The sequence below is a fragment of the Pteropus alecto genome, unplaced genomic scaffold (genome assembly GCF_000325575.1).
Source record: "Pteropus alecto unplaced genomic scaffold, ASM32557v1 scaffold5, whole genome shotgun sequence".
Taxonomy (NCBI): Eukaryota; Metazoa; Chordata; class Mammalia; order Chiroptera; family Pteropodidae; genus Pteropus; species Pteropus alecto.
The window spans coordinates 17,575,295-17,596,916 of NW_006441953.1; the positions used below are offsets into that span (position 1 = coordinate 17,575,295).

Consider the following 21,622-nt stretch of genomic DNA (forward strand, 5'->3'; position numbering starts at 1 on the left):
TGTGAATAACAGAAAATCTCAGTCTTCATGAAACTGACACTGTAGCAGAGGATGCGAATGAGGGTAAAAAAATAATAAATTAATAAATCACATGGTGATAAACATTATAAGAAAAAATAGCAGATAATAAAAAGGTAAATTAAATTAAGCATTTTATAAATGTTTGATACTCAGGAACCACATTAATGACCTAGTAAAAAATAAAATTTTACAGAAATTATTACATATGACTTTTCAGTTCTAAGTACTTCAGTATGAATGTTCTAAGAACTTCTCCTACAAAACCATAATATCACTATCACACTTAAAAATTAATAATAATATTTCATATCATCTAATATTTAGTCCATATTCAAAATTTCCAGTTGTCCCCAAAATATCTTTTACAGATTTTTTTAAACCCAAGATCCATTAAAAATTCATTCATTACATCACATTTGGTTGTTATGTCTCTTTTAGTGTAGCTTAATCTAGAGTCTCTTTGTCATTTTCTTTTCTAGGATATTGACTTTTTTGAGGAGTCCAGGCCAGTTATTTTTTAGAATGTATCACAATCTGGATTTGTCTTACTGTTTTTCATGGTACTGATTACCTTCTTCTCTATCCCCTACATTTTTTGTAAACTTGAAATATTAAGTTAATTTTAATAGTCATAGATTTGATTATTCATGTGTATCATGAATATTTTAGTAAACTATTCTTTTTAATGCCAAGATAAAATGTCATAATTTCTGTTTGGCTTTTTACTAAAATATGCCTAAAGTCTACTTCTGCCTCACGGAAACCAAAATAAAATAATCCCAAAGCTCCAAAATTTAGACCAAGAAAAAGAGAAAAGAACTATATATTATATTATTCATAAAAGACGGTTATAACCCATCAATAAAAGTAGAATAATAACAATAGTTCCTTTATGTGGTTATTATAAAGGTTAAAGGTGTAAAGTACTTTGAACGGTGACGTAATAATGATAATAATCATTCAATAACTGAAAGCTTTTGCCACAGCTATCATTCATAGCTTCTCTAACACACACATTTACATTACTCTCTTTATCTGGATATACTCCCCATGCTCTATTCCATTCCCTAACATACTTATTCCTACTTTATCTGAATAAATCTTATTTACCTTTTAGGTCTTCATCTCTATTAAGCCTTCTCTTACCTGGTCTTCCACCCCAGATGATATTAGGTGCCTACTGCTTATGGGCTCTCAAAGCACCAATTCCTTCACCTATCATGGCACATTATCTCATTTTGTCTAGCACATAACAGATGTTCAATAACTGAACAGTTTTCTACTCAAAGTAATGTTACGAGCATTTTAAAGTTTTCTGATACAATGGCCTAAACAATAAATTAACAAAAAAAAAATCATCTATAGAAAAAATATAGAGCTGTGTGAAATAAGCCTTAGTTTATTAAATATATAAAATAGATCTTCAAGAATAAAATATTACTCTTAATAAATTATATAAAATACTCCCAAAACTAATTCCATTTACCAGCTTATTTTCAGTTCTTTTTATTATCATAAATATTTCTCTTAGATCTGAAACTTAAAATATATTAGAGTACCTTATTCATGATCAAACATTAATTACAATACAGCTCACTTTCATCTCCAACATCCTTATTCTCAATTTATCTGGGTAAACCTTATTCGACCTTTACATCTCAGCTTAAATCACATTTCCTCTAATTAGCCTTCTGTCACTTGCTCCCCATTCGAGAATGTGCTGGGATCAGGTACAAGAAAACTTATTTTTTTAAGAAAGTAATTTTAATTTAATCATTACTATAAAAAGAAAATTTGCATGAAGATTAAAAATCCAATCCCTGAATTTGTATTATTTATCCTATTGTATAAAGAACTAAATTGCTGTCTATTGAAATATGATTCAAAATATTCTCATTTTCATCCACTCATAAAAAGGGCTCTTAAACTGATAAAAAGGCAACTCTCATATAAAAACAAAATTAAAGTAACAGTAGATACAATGTGTGGCTCATAATATATTCCTTACATATTTTCAAGACTGCAAAACACAATTTTAACATAGCATAAAGTCTAAAACCTCAAACGTGAAGGCCATTCAAAATAGAATATCATCTTCTGGAATGACACTTTAACAAGATATTCTGAAACATATTTGTTAACTTATCCTTTAAAAAGATTATTTTGGCAAAAATATCTCATTCAGGTGATTTCTATAAACTACAATTTTAAGTGATTAATCGTAGTTCTCCTAAATGGGTACCCCGCTGTACCAAGTATTTCAACTTATCAATTTTAAATTTAACATTGGATGTTAGATATAGAGAGAAAATAGTTAAGAAAAAAAGTTACACAGAAATCAGATATCGGAATAAAAAGAATGAAAAGAGTTTAGGAAACAGAGTTCTGTAATTTATATATGTTATTAATGCTGTGAAATAGGTATCATTACCTTCCTTTTATGAATAAGGAAACTTAAAAAGAACACATGAGAATAGAATGATAAAGAAAGCAATGTTGATTAAATCTTTATTCGATTATCATTTTTTTCTGTGTTCTCAAAGCAGAATCTTAGAAATAACCCAGAAGAGAAGAAAGAACATGACTAAAAATTAAGGAAGGATAGAGGAAAAGAATATTCAGTTCAGAAAAAAAAAATGGGACTTTTGTGGCTAGAACAAAGGAAAATTAGGTGTAGTAGTTGAGTTTTCAAATAATGAGAAGACATATTCAACAAATATTTATCAGGCACCTATTTAAACATATGCCACTAAAGATGAATTAAAAACAGCATCCCTGTCCCTAAGAAACACATTGTTTTTGTGGTGGGGAAAATAAGGCAGGTAAACAAATTATGTGGGATGGGTTCAAAAAGTTCATATGGGCTGTATCATATATCATAAACCACAGAAAGAACATAAAAGAATGAGCAAAGAAACAGGAAGCTAGAGCAAAACTTCTCGCTGTCAATAGAACACATACCACTTGCTTTAAAATCCTAAAAATAATGAAAGAAAAGTGATTCACCATGTCTTCTCCATTCCCTGTTCCATATTGACACAATGACAATGTTGGCAGAGCTTTTCCAAGCTACCCCTTGCAAGAACTTCGGTCAGATGGTCAGAGAAGTCATTTCCATAGATATCAGAAATAGGAATAGAACTTCCTGACAATGAAGGGAAATCCAAGATGAAAAAAGTGGCTGCTTTCAAGCTGGGTCATCCCTTAGGTTCTCTCAAGAATTCTAATCTTAATTAAGTGGTATTCATTCATTCCTTTGTTTACACATTGACTCACCGACTCACTGACTAATTTAATGCCTTTTATATGCCATATACAAAACTAGGACCAGTGAGTAAATCTTACAAGAATCATATGACTATTTAATATAAAAACTTTCCAACAAGTAGACTTAACCAAAATGGCTTAAGTCAGTGTTTTCAGAAGTAGTTGAATAAAAGGAGATAAACTCCAGAGGTTAGACTGGCTAAAACTGAAGGTCCACTTCAGCTCCAGTTTTATAGATACTTAATTTTTCTCAAGTTCTATTTGTAGAGGTGACTAAATAAGCCCCGAGTTTCTAAAATAAATATTCAAAAAATCATAGTTATTCCTGTTCTATTGTTTATGTAAAAATTTCAATATACACTTAGCACCAAAAAAAGAGCAAAAATAGCAAATAAGTTCTTAAATGACAGTAAGCTAATACCAAATAGAAAGAAAGTAATGTTTTCTACCCAAAAGACCCACAAAATAAAAAAAGCTTTAAAATTCTATTTAAAAGGAAAATGAATGGCCTTTTACATTTAAAATGTTTAAATAGGAAGACACTATGTTTCACTCAAACCCATATCCTCTCCAAATGAAATTATTGTTGCCTTCAAATCAGTTTCCCTAATAATTGAAATCTATGATATTAACTCAAAGGATTTCAAGAGTTTTATAAATAAGGCCAATTTCTAAGCCATGAGAAGCAAAAGATTTATATAAAAGAATCACAATTGTATTGAAATCTTTAAATGAGTATTAGCTATTATCTTTTTTATAACAATGAAAGTAAATAAGTCCTTAAAAACTATAATAGTGTGCAAAAAGTTATGAAATTATAAAATTAAAAAATACTTCACCCTGTCAAAAAATAAAGAAAAGCAAAATAATTATAATACAACTACCTAACTGGAAAATATTTTACTAATTCTTCTTTAATTATCAATGTACACATTTATTTAAAATAATTAATAAAACAGAACACTATGTAAAGAAGAAAATAACAAATAAGCATCCACAAATTTCCATCAGCCAAAAATAACCACTGTTAACATTTTGTTCTTTCATTTTTTTCTATGTGTGTATGTATATAAATGAGATATGTATGTGTATGTACATATTTAAAGTGGAATTACATTGTTTTATATTTTGCTTTTTTCATTTGAGACTACATTGTATGTACTTATTTCATAATATTTCTTTAAAAAAATGACATATTGATGCTTGTATAACACTGTCTTTTGGAGCTACCATGTTATATTTGAGCAAGTCCTATTACTGTTCATTTAGATTTTTAAAATTTTGTTACTATTATCATGAACATAAATTTTTGTTTCTCTGATTCTTTCCTTTAGATAAGGTTCTAGAAGTATAATTATACTAGGAAAAAGGATATAAATATTTTCTAGGAAGGAACATTTTCCACTTTTTGTTTATTCCATTCATTCATCATTTAAAATAATATCTATTGAGCATCTACCATGGGCCAGGCACTGTGCCAGATGTTGGAGATAAGTTGTGAAAAGAGAGACACTGAACCTATTTCACAGAGACTACAGAATCTCGGTAATGATACAAACAACCCAAGTACTGTGGTAGGAAGTATAGGGTGCCTCCCGCGTAGAGGATTGGAGACACAAGAAAAGTACCAGAAAATCTGAAATCTGGGGGTCAGAGGCTTCCTTAAAAACTTAGCCAGAAACATTTGAGATTTGTGGGGAGGCAGTTTCAGGTAGAAACAACAACACAAGCAATAGCTCTCCCACTGGAACAACTGAAAGAGATCAAGCATGATTAGACAGAGAGAATGTGTGTGGAAATGGAGAGGGATGGGGCAGTGTGAGAAGGCAAGAGAGAAAATGAGAGGTAAAAATGGGCAAGATCGTTTACAGCCTTGTAAGCAAGAGTAAAGGACTGGAATTGTATCCTAAAAGTCTTAGAAGTTTTAAGAAATGGACAGTACAGAAAATAGAAAGACCAATTAGTAAGGGGATGAGAATTGAAATAATATAAAACTAACAAATTTCTTATTTTTGACTACGTTACTATATTGACAAGGAGCAGGGTAATTCAACCACATAGCATATTTTGAGTTTGCCTGAGCATTTCTGGACTGGATAGTGGAATAGGCTGAATATCACCTAGAGCCAGACTTCCAGGTTCAAATTCCAACTCTTCCACTTACTAGTTTTATGAAGTTAGACTTAACATCATAAGAGTAACTCACCTCATAAGCTTGTCATGAGTATTAAATCAGTGAATACTTGTAAAGCACTAAAATGGTACCTGGCACATATTAGAACTCTATGTGCTTACCAGTATTTCACAAGAAAACTCATGCCTTTATATTTATCATGCTGTATATCAGTTTCTTCAAATACTGCTGTTTCCTCAAGGTGTAGCAAAGTAACTCCCAAAGTATTTTACATTGGTTTCATGGTCATAAGTTTGAACAACACTGGATTAAATAAAATTGAACACTTCTTTACTGTTGAACTTCTCTGAGCCTTTAATATGCCAAAATAGATTGTAAACAACAAAATTAAGGAGTATTGGATTAAAACCCAAAATATAAGATACAAATCCATGAATCCCTACTGATATACATAAGTGATTAGAATAAATAATTAAATGGTGGGGGAGAGACAACTCTTCCATGCAAAAAAGATTTCAAATAATTTCTGTTGGCATTCCCTCCTCAAGGAAGTGGAACATAACTGCCCCTCCTGAAGTGTGGATTATATATAGTGGCTCCCTTCCAAAGAGTACAGCATATAAAGGGAGAGAAAGAGTGCCTTTACAGTGGAGACACCTCACAAATACTACCTCAGCCAGGAAATCCACGTCTATATCAACAGTGACAAATCACATTGATAGTGTGTACCCTGATACGATGTGATGAATATAAATGGCACTTTATATCTGTGGTCTCCCTCCAAAAAAACCCACAACTACAGTCTAATCATAAAAAAAAAAAAAAAACTGACTAATTCCAACAGAGGGATATTCTACAAAATACCTGACTAGCACTTCTCAAAACTGTCAAGGTCATCAAAAACAAGGAAAGTCTGAGGAACTGTCATAGCCAACAGGAGCCTAAGGAGACATGACAACCAAATGTAATGTGGTATCTTGGATGGAAGCCTGGAACAGAAAAAGGATATTAGGTTAAAACTAAAAAATATGAATAAAGTATGAACTTTAACTAATAATAATATATTAATATTGGTTCACTAACTATAACAAATATACTATACAAATGTAAGAAGTTAATAATAGGGGAAACTGGTATGGGATCTATGAAAGCTCTCTGTATTACCCTCTCGATCTTTCTATACATCTAAAACTCATAGAGAAATAAAATCTATTAAAAACAATAAAATAAATTATGAGTTACCAACAAGAAGGTAGTGTGTGCCTCAATTCTCAAATTTTTTGTCCATGGAACCTTTTGTGATGGAGCATCTCTCAGGGCTAGTATTCAGCAGAAAATACTCTGGGAAATACCAATACAGCATAAAAGGACGCTTTCCCTCATCAGCCCAGAAAATTAAACACCAACCCAGCTTGCCAAAGACTACTGAGAGGTGATTTACACCCCAACTCTGAAGGCACAAGATGAGCTAAGTGAAGTTAAAATAACTCATAAAACTTTATTAGAAAAAAAGGAATCAAAAATTTCTAGAGTACAGTTCCAAAAATATTTTTCCCACATATTTTACCAAATAAAAGTGATTTTTGATTACAAAGAGCAAATAACAATCTAATAAGGAACCACCTGTCCCAACCTCCTTCCCAGTGTTCCTACAAAACTTCCTAGTCACATCCCCTATAGCACACAGCACTTTCTACCTTATATTACAATTCCTTGTATCCAAGTCTTCTTTCAACTATTAAAGCATGAAATTATCTAAAGGTAGAATCTATGTCTAAGTTACTTCCAAATCTCCATAGCATATATCAGAGTGTCTTCCACTAGTAGGCATTCAGTAAATATCTTTTAAAAGAATATTGTAATCATTGGTAGAAGAGATAGCAAACGCCTTTACTATTCATTTAACGCAAATTTACTGAACTCCTGCTACATAAAAGTAAGTATACTAGATGTAGTGGATGTAGATTTCAAAACGAAAATGTTTTGAAATCGTTACTGCTTTCAAAAGACTTATAACAAAAGTCAGAAAGATGTGTACAAAAATTACTATAATAAAGTGAAATTTATGATAAGGGCCATAAAATGATTGTGTGCTAAAAGAGTCCAAAAAGGGAGAGATCCTTTTAAACAGGGGTAACAACAACATCAGAGAAGAGATGTCATCTGAGCTGACCTTCGAAAAATAGATGGGATTTCTGTAATGCAAAGCAGGCAGACAGGGCTTTCCATGACAAGAAAGCAAAATAAGAAAAATCTTAAAGATGAAAGAGGAAAAAGGAAAAATGATTCACTTGGAAGGGCACAAAAGACAGTTATAAGACAGCAGAGACTGAGCAGGTGAAGGGGAAGCTGGAGACAAATAGTAAAAATTCTTAAATGTTGGGCTTTGGAGTAGGAACTTTGTTAGGCAATTGGGGGTCACTAAAAGTTTATTAGAAGGCAGTAAGATATAGAGCTGTTCACCTGCTTGTAGTTAAAGTTAATTGTATTGAGATTATATAAGGTGATGGGGTGAGAGACACATTGAAAGTTAGGAGGTGTAAGAGTAAGACAAGGATGTGAATTAATGCCTGAAACAAAGTAAGCACTCAATAAAATATAGTCGTCATTATCATCATCATTCATCATTGTGATCGCTATGGTAATGGCCTTGATAATAAAAAGAAGAGGAGGCTATAATACTATGGAAAGAAATAATTTATAGAACTTAGTGACTATCTGGATGTGGAAAACTGAGACTAAAGATATTTCAAGTCTAAATTACTATAATAATGATAGAAAGCAATGAACAGAAATAGGAAGAGATGCTCATTTTAGGAATAACATCATAAACTCAATTTTAGACATGTTGAGTTTGCTCTCACAGAAGAAATATACAATAGATAGTTGATCATGATGACAGGAGCCAAAAAAAAAGATGTGGCAGAAAACAGGGAAGCTATGGAAGCTTGAATGAGATGACTTAAATATCCTTAATAAAGTAGTTGTCAAATGTTAAAAATGAGAGAGACAGTGGTAGGATTTCAGGCTACATGAGTGTGGAAAAACTTTGGGAAAACCTGGAAAGCAGAAAATGAATAATAAATAATAAAAGGATCGACAGGCAGCAAATGAATCTGCTGAAAGATAAATAAATGAACTTAGACAAAATTAATGGTAAACATAAAACTTATGTGATTTTCTTCTTAAGTATACAACAGTTTCCAAAAAGAGAAAAATAGACAGTAGAGGTAGCCTTAGGCTGAAGACTGGTACAGTCTTCTATTCATTAGACAGAATAGAAGTCTAAGGAAACAAGAGCTTATGAGGGAGCTTATGAAGTGCAGGAGAGAACACGATGGGATGGTAGTGATACGATCCAGACGGGGTAGCTCTCATGCAAACAGGAGAGAACTCCCCCGACAGAGCAGACCACTGAAGAACTAGATGACTCAAGGAGAACAAACATAGGAAGAAGGCAGACACTAACTGGTAGAGGAGGCATTCAGCATAACCATGGTTAAAGAATTGATTATTTCAACAAATATTTATCGACAGTGTTCTGTAGATTGGCACTGTGTTAGATGTTGAAGATTAAAAAACACAGTCCCTACTCTTTAAGACTGAATACTTTAGTACAGAGATTGGCGAACTTTATGTAACAGGGAAAACAGTAAATATTTTAGACTTTGAGGGTCATAATGTCTCTACTGCAACTACTTAACTCCAACACTGTAGTGCAAAAACACCCATAGACAATATATAAATAAATAAGACTATTTTCCAATAAAATCTATTTTATTAATTCCTGTAACTTTCAATGGGTCACACGATATTACTCTTCTTTCAATTTTTCAATCAGTTGAAAATGTTCAAAAAATATTCCTAGCTTGCCAGCTGTATAAAAACAGGTGGCAGGGCAGATTTGGTGCATGGCTATAGTGTGCCAACCCCTGATTTGGTGGCTAAGTTGGGAAAGAAAAGAGAGAAGTACCACACATATACACAATACGTACACTTACCATTCCTTTACCTGCTCAGCAACTAGTGGTAAACTATAAGAACGGATCTATTGTTTATCTCTCTATCTCTTCTTTTTAGTCAAGAGAGGAAACCAACTTTTGTGTTTTGTTTCTTACACCTAGTTTGCTAAAACTGATACTTCCTATAAAACTTTTGGAAATTTTCAAATTTCGCCAAAAGATATTTAGACCCAACGTTTTTATTTTTATTTTTTTGAGTTTATATTTTCATAACAAAAGACCAAAGTTCTTTCACACATGTCATTTAATGACTATGCTTTATGACATATCAATAATAAAGAAATATTGTCTAGGTACCACCTAGAGATAGAAATATATTACATATTTCCTCAAATATCACCATGTTTTCTGTTTTTATTGCTTCCTTTCACAATCTAATTTTGAGGGGTTTTAAATGAAAATAAAACTTGAAAAATATCCCCCCCTCATACCACTGCAGTGGGATGCGGTAGCTCACAGTAGAGGAATATTTCTTAGGCACAGCGGAACCACTGTCATCATCGTTGAAGCTGAATGATGGTTCATGGGAGTTCTCTGGGGGTATATTTGAAATTTCTACAATAATTTATAAGACTATGATGGAGAAAGAAGAGTAACTCTGTGATAGCCATTAAGTTCCTTGGCCCTGGCAGTCAGGATCCTACCAAGCACTGTGAGGTACAAACAGTGCCACCTGGCAGGCAGGTGGATCAGGCTCCACTGAGGCAAAGGACAGTTTACAGTCAGGGGCATGTGACAGAACTGATTTTCTATTTTAACAGTTTTTTATATTGTTTCTGATTCAATTATTTTATTTTATTCTTTTAAAGTGGTGTTAGTTTTCAGCTCATTTTAGATAGCAGGTTCATTTGACTTCTGCAAAAGAACACGATTAGTACATAATAGCCTGCTGTGAGAACAAATATATTTCAACTACAGTATCAATAACACTGGCTTCAAAAGCCAAGATTTTAAGAGAAGAGTGAGTCAGTTCATTCCCATTTTATTCCTTTAATATCACAGAGTATAAGGATTGATTGTTGTATAATACCTTTATCATATTTTAAATTTCAGGCCAGTATGACTCATAATTTTTTTCTTCTACTCAATGTTTTCAGGATTACTTTAGTAAAATAAGTGTGATCCTTGGTTACTGAAAGTAAAAAAGAAGAGTATGCAAATACTATTCACATCACTTTAGCAGTTCTTACACAGTTTTTCATATAAAGGATAATATATAATCCTGATAGCAATAACGGTCTTTCGCTCTGCATTATATAACCTGGCATGGAAACATATAATTTAAAATGAACAATAACCAACCTGTGCTTTTCTCATGTATACCAAAGGTTCTTTAAGATGTTCAGGAGGTGCAGCAGGATGACTAGGTAAAGGAAACCTAGGGACAAAAAAAGGCAGCTAAATATTGTACATTATTCTTGATAATTAACTAATTCTCTTGGTTAGAAATTACTTACCTCTGTAGTCCATGTCAGAAATGAAACAATATTTGTTAGCAGTTCTATATGTTTACACGAAGTGTAACAGACTAATAAATTCTTTATTCTTATCCTATTAGTACTATAGTTTTATTTAAGCAACTTAATTACTAAGTTGCATAATAATCTTAATCCATAAACCAAGGTAATTTTAAAACTATTTAGCTCTGCAAATGCTCATATGAAAACTGTCATAACTTAATTTTAACATATACATATGATATTTAGAGAGATCTTGACAGGTTGAAAAAAATCCATTGACTTATTAATACATCAACTCTTTTCATTTACCCCAATTTCCTTTTCCAAATGATTATATATTTTTACAAAGTTGAAATAATAATATAAATATAATCTATTATAATTCTCATTTTAATATGTAATGCATAAATTTACAAGTTCAATAAAATTTAAAATTTTAATGTCATGAATTCTTTGTTTCTTTCTAAGTAACTTTACATTTTATATTTAAAATGTATTATTTTTACTAAGAAAACATTTATTCAACAAATTTTTGAGTCATTCTAGGTACTAAGTATATGGTGATGATTAAGACAATATCCTCTGTTCTCATATACCTAACATTCTAGTAAAGAAAGTCAATAATTACAAAAACAAACACATAGAATAATATCAGGTAGTAATAAGTGCCATGAGAAAATGAGAGCAGAGTATGAGATAGAAGTGGTTTGGAAGAGTAGGGAAGGCATCTAGGGGAGCTAATACTTGAACTAAGACATGAATGAGAAGAAGTTGTCTACGACACAAAGAACTGGGGGAAGACCATTCCTGGTAGAGGGACAGCGAGCATAAGACCCTGAGGTGGAAAGCCAGAATGGCTGGAATGTAATAATCAAGGCACAGAGTGATGCGAAATCATAGACAGAGAAGGCAATAGGAAAACATGATCGTTTTCAACATTTACTTAGAGGTTCCAAGCAATATATAACTCTTTCACAGCAACATATAACTCCTTTTGAAGTTGGTCATAGGACTTGTACCCACAGCAAAGCACCATGTTCCAATAATTGAGAACCACACATAGAATTTTCAAGAAATTCTTCATGCTGGGACATCAGCGTGTGAAGAGTTAACAGGCCACTTGTACCTATCCTAGAACCTAAGTATAAAAGGCTCAAATGTCCATAAAAAACATTTCTAGAATAAAAAAGGCAACCTATCTTACCTAATTTATAAAGCAGTTTCACTTACTAATTACTTCTAGCTGTTCACTAAAATCTACATTCCGTGTACTTAAATAAATTATCTTTCTCAAAGGAAAAAATGATAGCCTCTAGATACCTCAGTATTCTTTCTGATATGCAGGATAGTTTTAAAAGCTATATATTTCATACAGCTCAATATATAATTTGTAAAGAGATATGTGGTTTATCTCTTTAATAGTGCTCTAAAATCCTTTCATTTTAACATTCTTTCTAAATGTAATAAAACTTAAGACATTTAGGATTGAAACTTGAAAACACTCCCTAATAATCTTAAGAGTTAATTCTCAAAGAAATTGATCCAAAAAACAGGTAGCAAGAAGTGGCAACCCAAAAACACTAATACTGAACCAAAATCAAGTTAGATATTTATTCATTCAGAAATATTTAATGAGAGGCTACTAAGTGTTTAAGGTAATAAAGATACGGCAGTGAACAAAATAGGCTAAAATCTCTGTCCCCACAGAGCTCACACAGTGGTCTGTGGAGATGAGGGCTGTCAGATAGGAGCCGTGCATGGAACCTGTGCGTCACTGCTGACTCCTGACTCTTCCTGTCCACTTGAATACATCTCATCTTTTTCTACCCCACTGACTCTGCATTAAGCAACCAACATCTCTCGCCTGCATTCATCCAAAAGATTCTTAAGTAGTGTCCCCTGCTTCCACACTATTTTCAAACTATTTGCCAATTTGCCTGGCTGCTATCCAGGAGCAGTGTCTTCCTTATTCAACAGTGATTGTATTTCCAGCATCTAGCATTATGCCTAGCACATCTTAGATAACTAGTATGTTGTTGAATGAATAAAATACAAATATGGTCATGTCACTATTATGCTTAAAATTCTAAATTAAAACCTAAATGTTTTTAGGATCCAGTCTACAAAGCTTTGAGTACGAAGCACAGCCCTGTCTACATATCCAGCATCATCCTTTACCATGCCCTTTCCCCTATATCACCCAGCCATACAACTTTCTTCCTCCAATGTGTCGCATTTTCACCTCTAAGTCTCTAAGCCTCTTGTTCCCTTCTAAAATATCTGAGCCCATTGTATCTCTCTGCCTAAGGCACTTCTCTTCTCTAATCCTTCCCCTGACTAACTCTAGCTTAGTGTTTTGATCTTAGTATGAATACTGTTTCCTTTGCTAAACCATCACAACATCCCCAGTTCAAGTCAAGCACTAGGTGCTCGTTGTACTTCCCCTATCATAGCACTTATAATATTGCACCATAACTTCCTCTTTAAAGTCTGTCGGCTCCACCAGGATGTAAACTCCATGAAAGCAAAGGCTATCTAGCTTGTTCATTTTCCTCAGTACCCAGCTTCAGGCATAACACATAACAAGTACATGGTAACATTTAAAGTAAGACAAAGAAGAACTATATGATTAAAATATTCTGATCCAGGTTCACTGCCTGAGCACTGTTCCAGCAAACACCAGGAACATTATAAAGGCTTAGCAGATGTCGAGGTCTAGTGTAAGGTACTCACTATCTAAAATCTTTCCATTATTGTCCACTACTGTTCAACACTCATACCTCTCCAAGGTATTGTAGACATTTACATATATCTACTATAACAGGAGACTATGGTATATCTTCTTATATATGCATAAAGGGTTTTTTTAAAAAAGGTTTATTTATTTCTTTATGTTCCTTAAGAGAAAATGATGTCATCTAATTCTTTATAAATAGCTTTACACATAGTTCAATGAAGACTAAAACAAAGAAAGAAACTGGTGCATTTTCAGTGTAAAGACTGTCTTAGTGAACTTTTTATTGTAAGTTTAGGATGAATAATTATACTGAGTGCCTCAATTCAACAAATATTTATCATGTGTTAGCATTGGTAAATGGCTCAATAACTTTTTTCTAACTGAATAGCATTTATTTGATGCTATAGGAGATGCTTAAAGTAAAACATAATTCTTGCTTCATAATACTTTTAATCCAGGCGAGAGATACATGAAATGTAGTAAAACCCAAGTGCTTTGGAATCAGACATCTGGAGGTCAAGCCCTCACACTGCCATTTACTAGCTACTAAATAGTTACTAAAGTGGGCTGAGCCTCAGTTTTCTATTCTGTAAAATGGTGATAATAATAAATTCTAAATTATAGAGTTGCTATGAAAATTACATTACATGAGGCAATGTATATAAAGTGCTTAGCACAGCGCATGACATAAAATATGAATTTGATCAATGTAAATGACCATTAATGTAATATTAAATCATTATTAACAACACAGTAACTAAACAAAGTGGCAACCTTGAGTGCGAAGAGCTGACTTGGGCTATAATTACACATTTCACATAAATAACAGAAAATGGAAAGTTTCCAGTTATATTTGTTAATTAAGAATCTGACAAAAATCTTTGGAATGTTTACTAAGTAAAATGAAGTGAACAATTTCTAGGTATCGTCTATATAGCTCACGTGTCCGCACCTCTATTAGGTGTGAGAGAAATTCTTTTCAACTCTGATTATTTAACCTAATGAATATTTCTACTTCACTTTCTGCTGCTTTTGCTTGTCTATCTAATGGTTTCTGCCAATAAAAAGTGCAACGAAACATGCCAAGTCCCCTCTCCTCTTCTGAATTGTGTGTGGAGACCCCTCTCCCTCACTCTGGAGGGTCCGTCCCTGTGACAAGAGCTCTGTTACTACAGCAGCCTTGGCCTCTCTCCAGAACCACAGAAGAGGTTTAATGCCTTATCTAATTTTTAAATTTTGGAAGAATAAACTGAACATGTTCACCCACACTATGTAACTGGAAGGGCAAGTCTGTTTAATTCTGGAGTTCAGTTAAATGACTCATTTTGCCCTCGCACTAAGCTATGTCTTCCCACCTAGTCTTTATCAGAAATAAAGTATAATCTTGATCTCTCATTTGCCTTTATGTTTTATCTTATTTCTCAATTTATTCAGAACCCCAATGAGGAAAAAGGAAGTTTTAATGGACTCCTTCAAAATTATTCAAAAATATTTAGTTAACATCTACTGTGTAGGGTACTGAGGATATGACCATGAATGAAATAATGTCATGCCACAAGTATAAAAAGGCACTCTGTCTCAAGAACAATTTTCAAGATTGCATTAGATCACAAAAACGGCAATCATCAAATGAGAATCCATGTTTGGAATTACACACAACAGATGCTTTGATTCTACCAGTATCAAAGACAAAGACATTGAAATTACAAGCTTTCTATGTAATTGTCAGAGAGAGAAATCACCATGTTCGCATTAATCACGCTGTGGCATCTCTATACATATTGTGAATTTAAAACCTTACTTGTCATGGTGACTAGCACCAAAAGTATAGTCACAGTCAACTTTAATTAATAGATAACACTGATACATGATGTTAAGACTTCATAAACCAAGTGAGAAAATGGTGATAAACCAAGAAGCAAATATTGATTTTAAAAATGTGTGTCTAACACAGGTGCCCAGACTTTCATTGAGTCTCTTTATATTGAAATGGTTCTGGTAAACTGAGTTGTCTTGTTTTCCGGTTAACAGCAGGTTAGAAGGGGCAAGTTAGAAAGGGGAGCGTTAGAAAGGAGAGGATGCTACAGACACAGATGCATTGGTAGCGGTTAAAATAAAGAAGCGGACATAAGAATTCTGTTAGACTATATATAAACTGCACGAGGGCAGGAATTGTGCTTATTGTTCTATACTATATTCCCAGCGCCTAGCGTAGTGCTGGCACATGGTAGGTACTCAGTAAATAACTGATGAATAATAAAATATTTAAAAACTACAAAAGCTAATGTTCTAAATCTACATTTTTGTAATGACAAATAGTTCTATATACCTCAACAGACTCTGAGGGCAAGTCCACATAAACAGAAACATTGATTTCTTAATAATGATATTGATTTTGCAAAAAAAGTCAATTATATCTAGTACAGTCACTTATGAAGACAAATAAAAAGGGTAATATCTGAAATGGCAGCAATAAAAAGAAGGCTGGTAAGCTTCAGTTTTCTGAAGTGTTAACTTATGAGAAACATTCCCTAATTACACTGGCTAAATAAATTGTTAACATAAAATTTTTGGTGGCATAAAAACCCTACCTATTTATTATTAATTCTCAGGTAAAACTGTAATTGTTAAAAGTATTAACTTATTTGAAATGCTATTAAATACTAATGAGATATATTAATACAATGAGTATATATAGCAATACTGTATTCAGTACTTACAAAGTTAGTATAGCTAACATGACAGTATCTCAAAATAGGTATGAAAAACTCACACAGTCAGTTCACTATAAACAGCATTCTGAAGTTTCTTTTCCCAACCTGTTTTTTAAAAAAGAATAAAATATATAAACATATTAGTTTCTAATATACACATTATAATTAAATTTACCTAAAACTGTAACATCATATTCATTTTTGAAAGAACTTTATCAACAGCCAATTGCTGTATAAAGTGTTATTAAGGAATTAGTTCCTATATATTCACTATACCCCTTGGCAAACACTGCATAGCCAAGTTGTCAACATGACATTATTTTTTAAGTAAAACTATTGCACCATTTTATCAGGATGGGAGGAAAATTCTCTCTTTTTTTTTTTTTTTTTTTTTTTACTGTTAAGGTACTCAATGAATGCCAAAATCTTTAGCGATTGTACTACTAGTGCTATGAAGAATGTTCCGAAGGAAGGGCAGAAACAGCCAGGCACTTGACAAACATAGATCACAAGTAATTAGTTACAACTAACTAATCAGTAAACTCCTAAACAACAGAAGCAGATTAGTATAGGGCACTGCCAATTAAACAAGTTAGATTAACCACTAACCACTTGAACTTTTCTGGGTAAGTAAACCACTTAATACATCAGTTTCATGTGCAAAGGTTTATAATAGGGAACTTCTCTTGCTCTAAAAAGAAGTAGGATTTTCTTTTTTCTTTGAAAGGGTAGAAAAGAGGAGGGAAAAGAAGTGTAGAAGGAAAAAAGCCACAAATAAAAAGTAAAAGACAAGTCGCTTAACCAGGGAGGTTCTTCATATATTCAGGATGTATTTTGATCAGGAAGGTAACAATACTTAAAAGTGGTTAACGTAAAGGAGTCATCCCCCACTGCTCCTGAATTTTTGCAGCATTTGTATGAAATGTTCTAATTTCATACAAATGCGTATGAAAGTTCTAATTCTTCCCAAATAAAAACCTATCCAGCCACCATTTCACAATTTTGAATGAGTAATTGGACAGCTGGGGATAAAATATTCCTTTCAAATAAAGTATTTCCTTATTTTGCCTTAAAGAATTAGGGGAAAAGGCAGCTTACAAACCTGAAGTTTTAAAGAATTCCTTAATGTCTTCTTTTAGTGATTCAAGTTTAATCTCGGGTCTCTGAAGACTGGCCTAATTTTGGAAAGAAGAAGAAAGAAAAAGACAGAGGTCAAAAGCAAGTCATTTAATACTAACTAAAATTTTAAAAAGAAATGTCCGAATGTGCATGCTATTTAAAAATTTCCGTTTGAGGTCAGAGCACCTTAGAACTGGACTAGCTCTCGAGAGAGAAGACTTTTTCACCTATTTTTAAAATAGAGGATCTGTGACAGCATAGTGCAGTCCACTCAAAATATAAAAACTTGCAGTTTATATTTTAACATCATCTATGGTTTTTATCTTTATGAATAAAGATAACATCATCTATGGTTTTTATCTTTATGAATATTTAACATCTATTTTTCTAGTAAGGAAAATACCCCAATTTCATAAGTTCATTCTCTTAATACTATATTCAACATATAAACAGCATCATCACCTAATGACCAAAACCCCAGTTGCATCCATAAAATAGATTTTTGAATATTGTCTTCCTCTTTGGAGTGCTGCTCAGTGTGAACCTGCATTTGTCGTGCATATTTACGAAAAATATATAAAACTACAATTTCACAAATGTTTATTAGTATCTTTTTCATTTTCAACTGCAGGCTTTCTAGTCTACTAGTTTTTCATACTGCAATTTTTACCAAAAATAATAATTTCTTCAACTTAGAATGACTTCAATTACTTTCAGTGTGTTGGTCTTTCATCAACTCCTAGCTCTCTCCATCAAGTTCCAGAAGCCTATTTCTTAATAAGGCATTTCTCTTAGGATATCTTATAAGCAACTCAAACCTAGTAAGTCAAAAATTGATCTTGTTTTCCATCCACTGCCTTGCTCCTTCTCTTCTATTTTTTAATCCTTATCCATTCAATTACCATCCACCAGATCTTCCAAATCAGAAACTTCTGTTATTCTCAATTGCACACTAACTCTTCTAAGATTCAACCCATTTCTGGGAAGATGGCATTAGTGGCAGTGCGTTTTGTTTTTAATCTCTGATTTCCACTTAAAACAGACCAGGCACCTAGACAGCAAAATCAAAATCCCAAGGAAAACATGTACAACAAAATTTGGTCCTAAGATATCCCCCATAAACCTAAAATACGAGCAGTTGGGGACAAACCAACAGAAACAAGATCTATATGGTATTAGCATCCATCCAGGAAAAAGCAGAGGGAAGCAGTTGAGTATTTGATGGAGGACTCCATAATAGCCAACAAGTATTCACTGGAACATATGATACACCAATTTTAGAACAAGAGCTAAAACTTGGAGGAGTTTTGCCTGCTCCAATATAGCAGACGAGGTCTGAAGAGACTGGAGTAACCTAGCATCTATGAATTCTCGAAACGGACCAACCAGGACACTTTCCAGAGAAGGTCACATTGAGGAGAAAATCTTGATAAAGTAATAAAACTTGAGGATGACAAGGAACGAACTTATTACCTTGAAAACTGTTAAATAAAGGAAAAGTCATTTACCCTGCCTTTCCTATAGAAGCTGTAACACTGGGTAACCAAATAATAGATAAGGGGCAATGTCTCTTTACAAGAGTATTCCAGCTAATAACTAAAACAGATATGATATATTTAGAATATCACCATTTTGCAACTCTTAATGAGCTACTAATTTTAGGCATAGGGCAAAAAACAGCTATTAACCTTGCAAAAGATAACCAGACGAGATGTGCTTCTCAATGAAAGAACACTCCACTGCCAACAGCCATGGCCACCTGAGTCTGCTAAAGCCACTGGGTCAGCTGTCAATTTACAAGTCAAACAAAGGACAGAGAAACATGCTAAGCTTAACTATGAGTGTGTAATCTGAAAAATTCAGGACGTGAGAAATTCTAAAGGTCAAACGCAAAGTTTCACTTTTTTACTAGGGTGGATTTTACAGTCATTCAGATTATAATAATTCATTATATTACAGATTTGTTTTGTATAGTTTGTGTTTTATTTTATGATCAAAAGAGTTAAAAAAGAAAAAAAAGAAATTTTGTCCCCCACTAAATTCCTTCTCTCCATTCTAAAGTCCAACACTTAAGTCTACATCCTCATCATTTCTTGTTGGAACAACACAACGGCTTCTGAACTGGACATCTGGCCACCTTATTTGAATTGCAACTATCCCCGACCCCCATTCTCACACCTTCTTATTCTACTTTTTCTTCTTTGTTAGCATTTATTATCTCCTAATATACTGCATGATTAATTTATTTACTACGTTTATTGGTCTCTATTTTGCTACACTTAGAAGTAGGCAGATATCTTTGTCTATTTGTTCACTGTTGTATCCTAAGTGCCTACAGTAGTTACTTTCACAAGTAGGTGGTCAGTAAATGCTTATTAAATAAATAAAGCAATTTCTCTTTTTTCCAATCCATCTTCTAGCATTTTCGTCCTAAAACATAAGTCTTTCCTGGCTGTGGACCTCCATAGCACACATAAGAAGTCTAAACTTTTCAGCAGGGTGGGCACACTAGGCCCTTCATTATATGGACCAACTTATCTTTCCATATTTATCAGCTGCTTCTCCACCAAGCTAACAATATCCTCTCTTTTCTCATACCTCTTCCCTATGCATATCCTACTCTCTAGTCACAGTGAACTATATTCACTGATTCCCCAACTGCCAAAAACTTTAGGGGTTCCAGGCTTTTGTTCATGTTTCCTCAGATATAAGTGCCCCCGCCCCCACCACCTTGGCAAACACCTACTATCTTCCAAGACATTCCTCAAATACCACCTTCTTTCCCACCCTTGCCTGCAAAGATAGTACACTCTGTTCCTCTGTCATAGCATTTTTGATGATTATCAACTCACCTATTTATCTTCCTGACTGTTAAATTCAAAGGCAAAATGATATCTTCTTTATTTCTGCATTCCAAATGTTAACTTGGCATTGTTTTTTGAAAAAATTATACTGACCAAACCATGTTATATCCTTTTTAACAAATTTCCCCCCAAATAAACAAGGAACTTTATAAAAATTATTTTTAAGTTTGTTTTTCTTAGGATTTTAAAAGCTGCAAAACCCTGTTTATTATTCAAAAGCACTGTGGCAAAAGGAAATAGGTTTTCTTTTACTAAGCTTGTATTTGGAAATGACTCAGAGGTAGCACAATTTGAAGAACTTCAAGAGAGAAATGGTTATTCTTTCTAAACATTTTCAGCACTTGAAGGTTGCTACACCTCCTGGGTATACTTTTTTATATCAAAGGCAAACCAAATTCACTAATCGTCTCATCTAATTATAAAAATATTGAGAAATTGGAAAATCAAAAGCGGAACAGTAACAGAAGGACAACATGGTAAGGCACAGCATTTCTCAAACATGCTTTAGCAGCATAATCCCTTTTCAAATGAAATCTGAGCCCTGATAGGAACCCTATTATATAAAACTCACTGAAAATGGTATTATTAGACAATGAGAACAATGAGTCTTTTGTTGTCTAAAGTATGATTAACATTAAAAAGGTACAACTTTATACTGCTATAGCCTCGATACACAATTTGTTTTTTGTATTTTGTTTTGGTTGCTCAATGTAAATAAAAATCCTGATTCACAGAGATGAGTGTTTGCATTTTTAACAGCCATCCTGGCAATCTCAGCACACTCCCCAATTAAACTGCTGTGGGAAATTGAAGGAGAAGCAGTTGGAAATTTTTATTTTGAAGACAAATCACTAAAATTATTTATCATAAATACAAAAATCAGACAAAGAACTTCTGGTACTTGTAACTGCTAAAACTATGCATACCATAGTATTACTACCTCATGATGCATTGCTGGCTCACTTGTCCTGCATCTCAGCAGAGCACCATGATGGGGGCTGCTGAGCAGATGCACCTGTGCTCAGCTTGACCAACACCAAACACTGCACACTCCCCTGTACTACTATCCCCACTTGTACGATGTACCGTGAGCGGACATGCACAAGCCCAAATATTCTGAAAAACCAGCGCAGAATTACATCCTTCCTCATTGATGACACATTTGTAAGTGTCCCAAACATAGGAAGAAATAGGAAAGAAGCAGGTTTTTTTTTCCCCCCCTGGGATCTACCCAGAAACAAGTTAATTTGGAAGCACAGTAGTAGATTATGAAGTATTTGATAT

General features: G+C 33.3%; 1 protein-coding gene across 9 annotated transcripts in view; it reads right to left on the reverse strand.

The window, feature by feature from the left end:
* TBC1D19 (TBC1 domain family member 19) overlaps positions 1-21,622 on the reverse strand; it is a 107,223-nt gene that overhangs the window by 72,268 nt on the left and 13,333 nt on the right. For 4 of the 9 annotated variants that reach the window (XM_025051782.1, XM_025051783.1, XM_006918947.3 and 1 more), the window contains exons 2-4: positions 17,458-17,530; positions 16,415-16,460; positions 10,747-10,822 (exon numbers count right to left, since the gene is read on the reverse strand). In XM_025051782.1, the coding sequence (XP_024907550.1) occupies positions 10,747-10,822; positions 16,415-16,460; positions 17,458-17,530 (195 nt within the window). Of the gene's footprint in view, positions 1-10,746; positions 10,823-16,361; positions 16,461-17,457; positions 17,531-21,622 lie in introns of those variants that run through there. The other 5 variants (XM_025051786.1, XM_015595036.2, XM_015595037.2 and 2 more) reach the window with 3 other exon arrangements.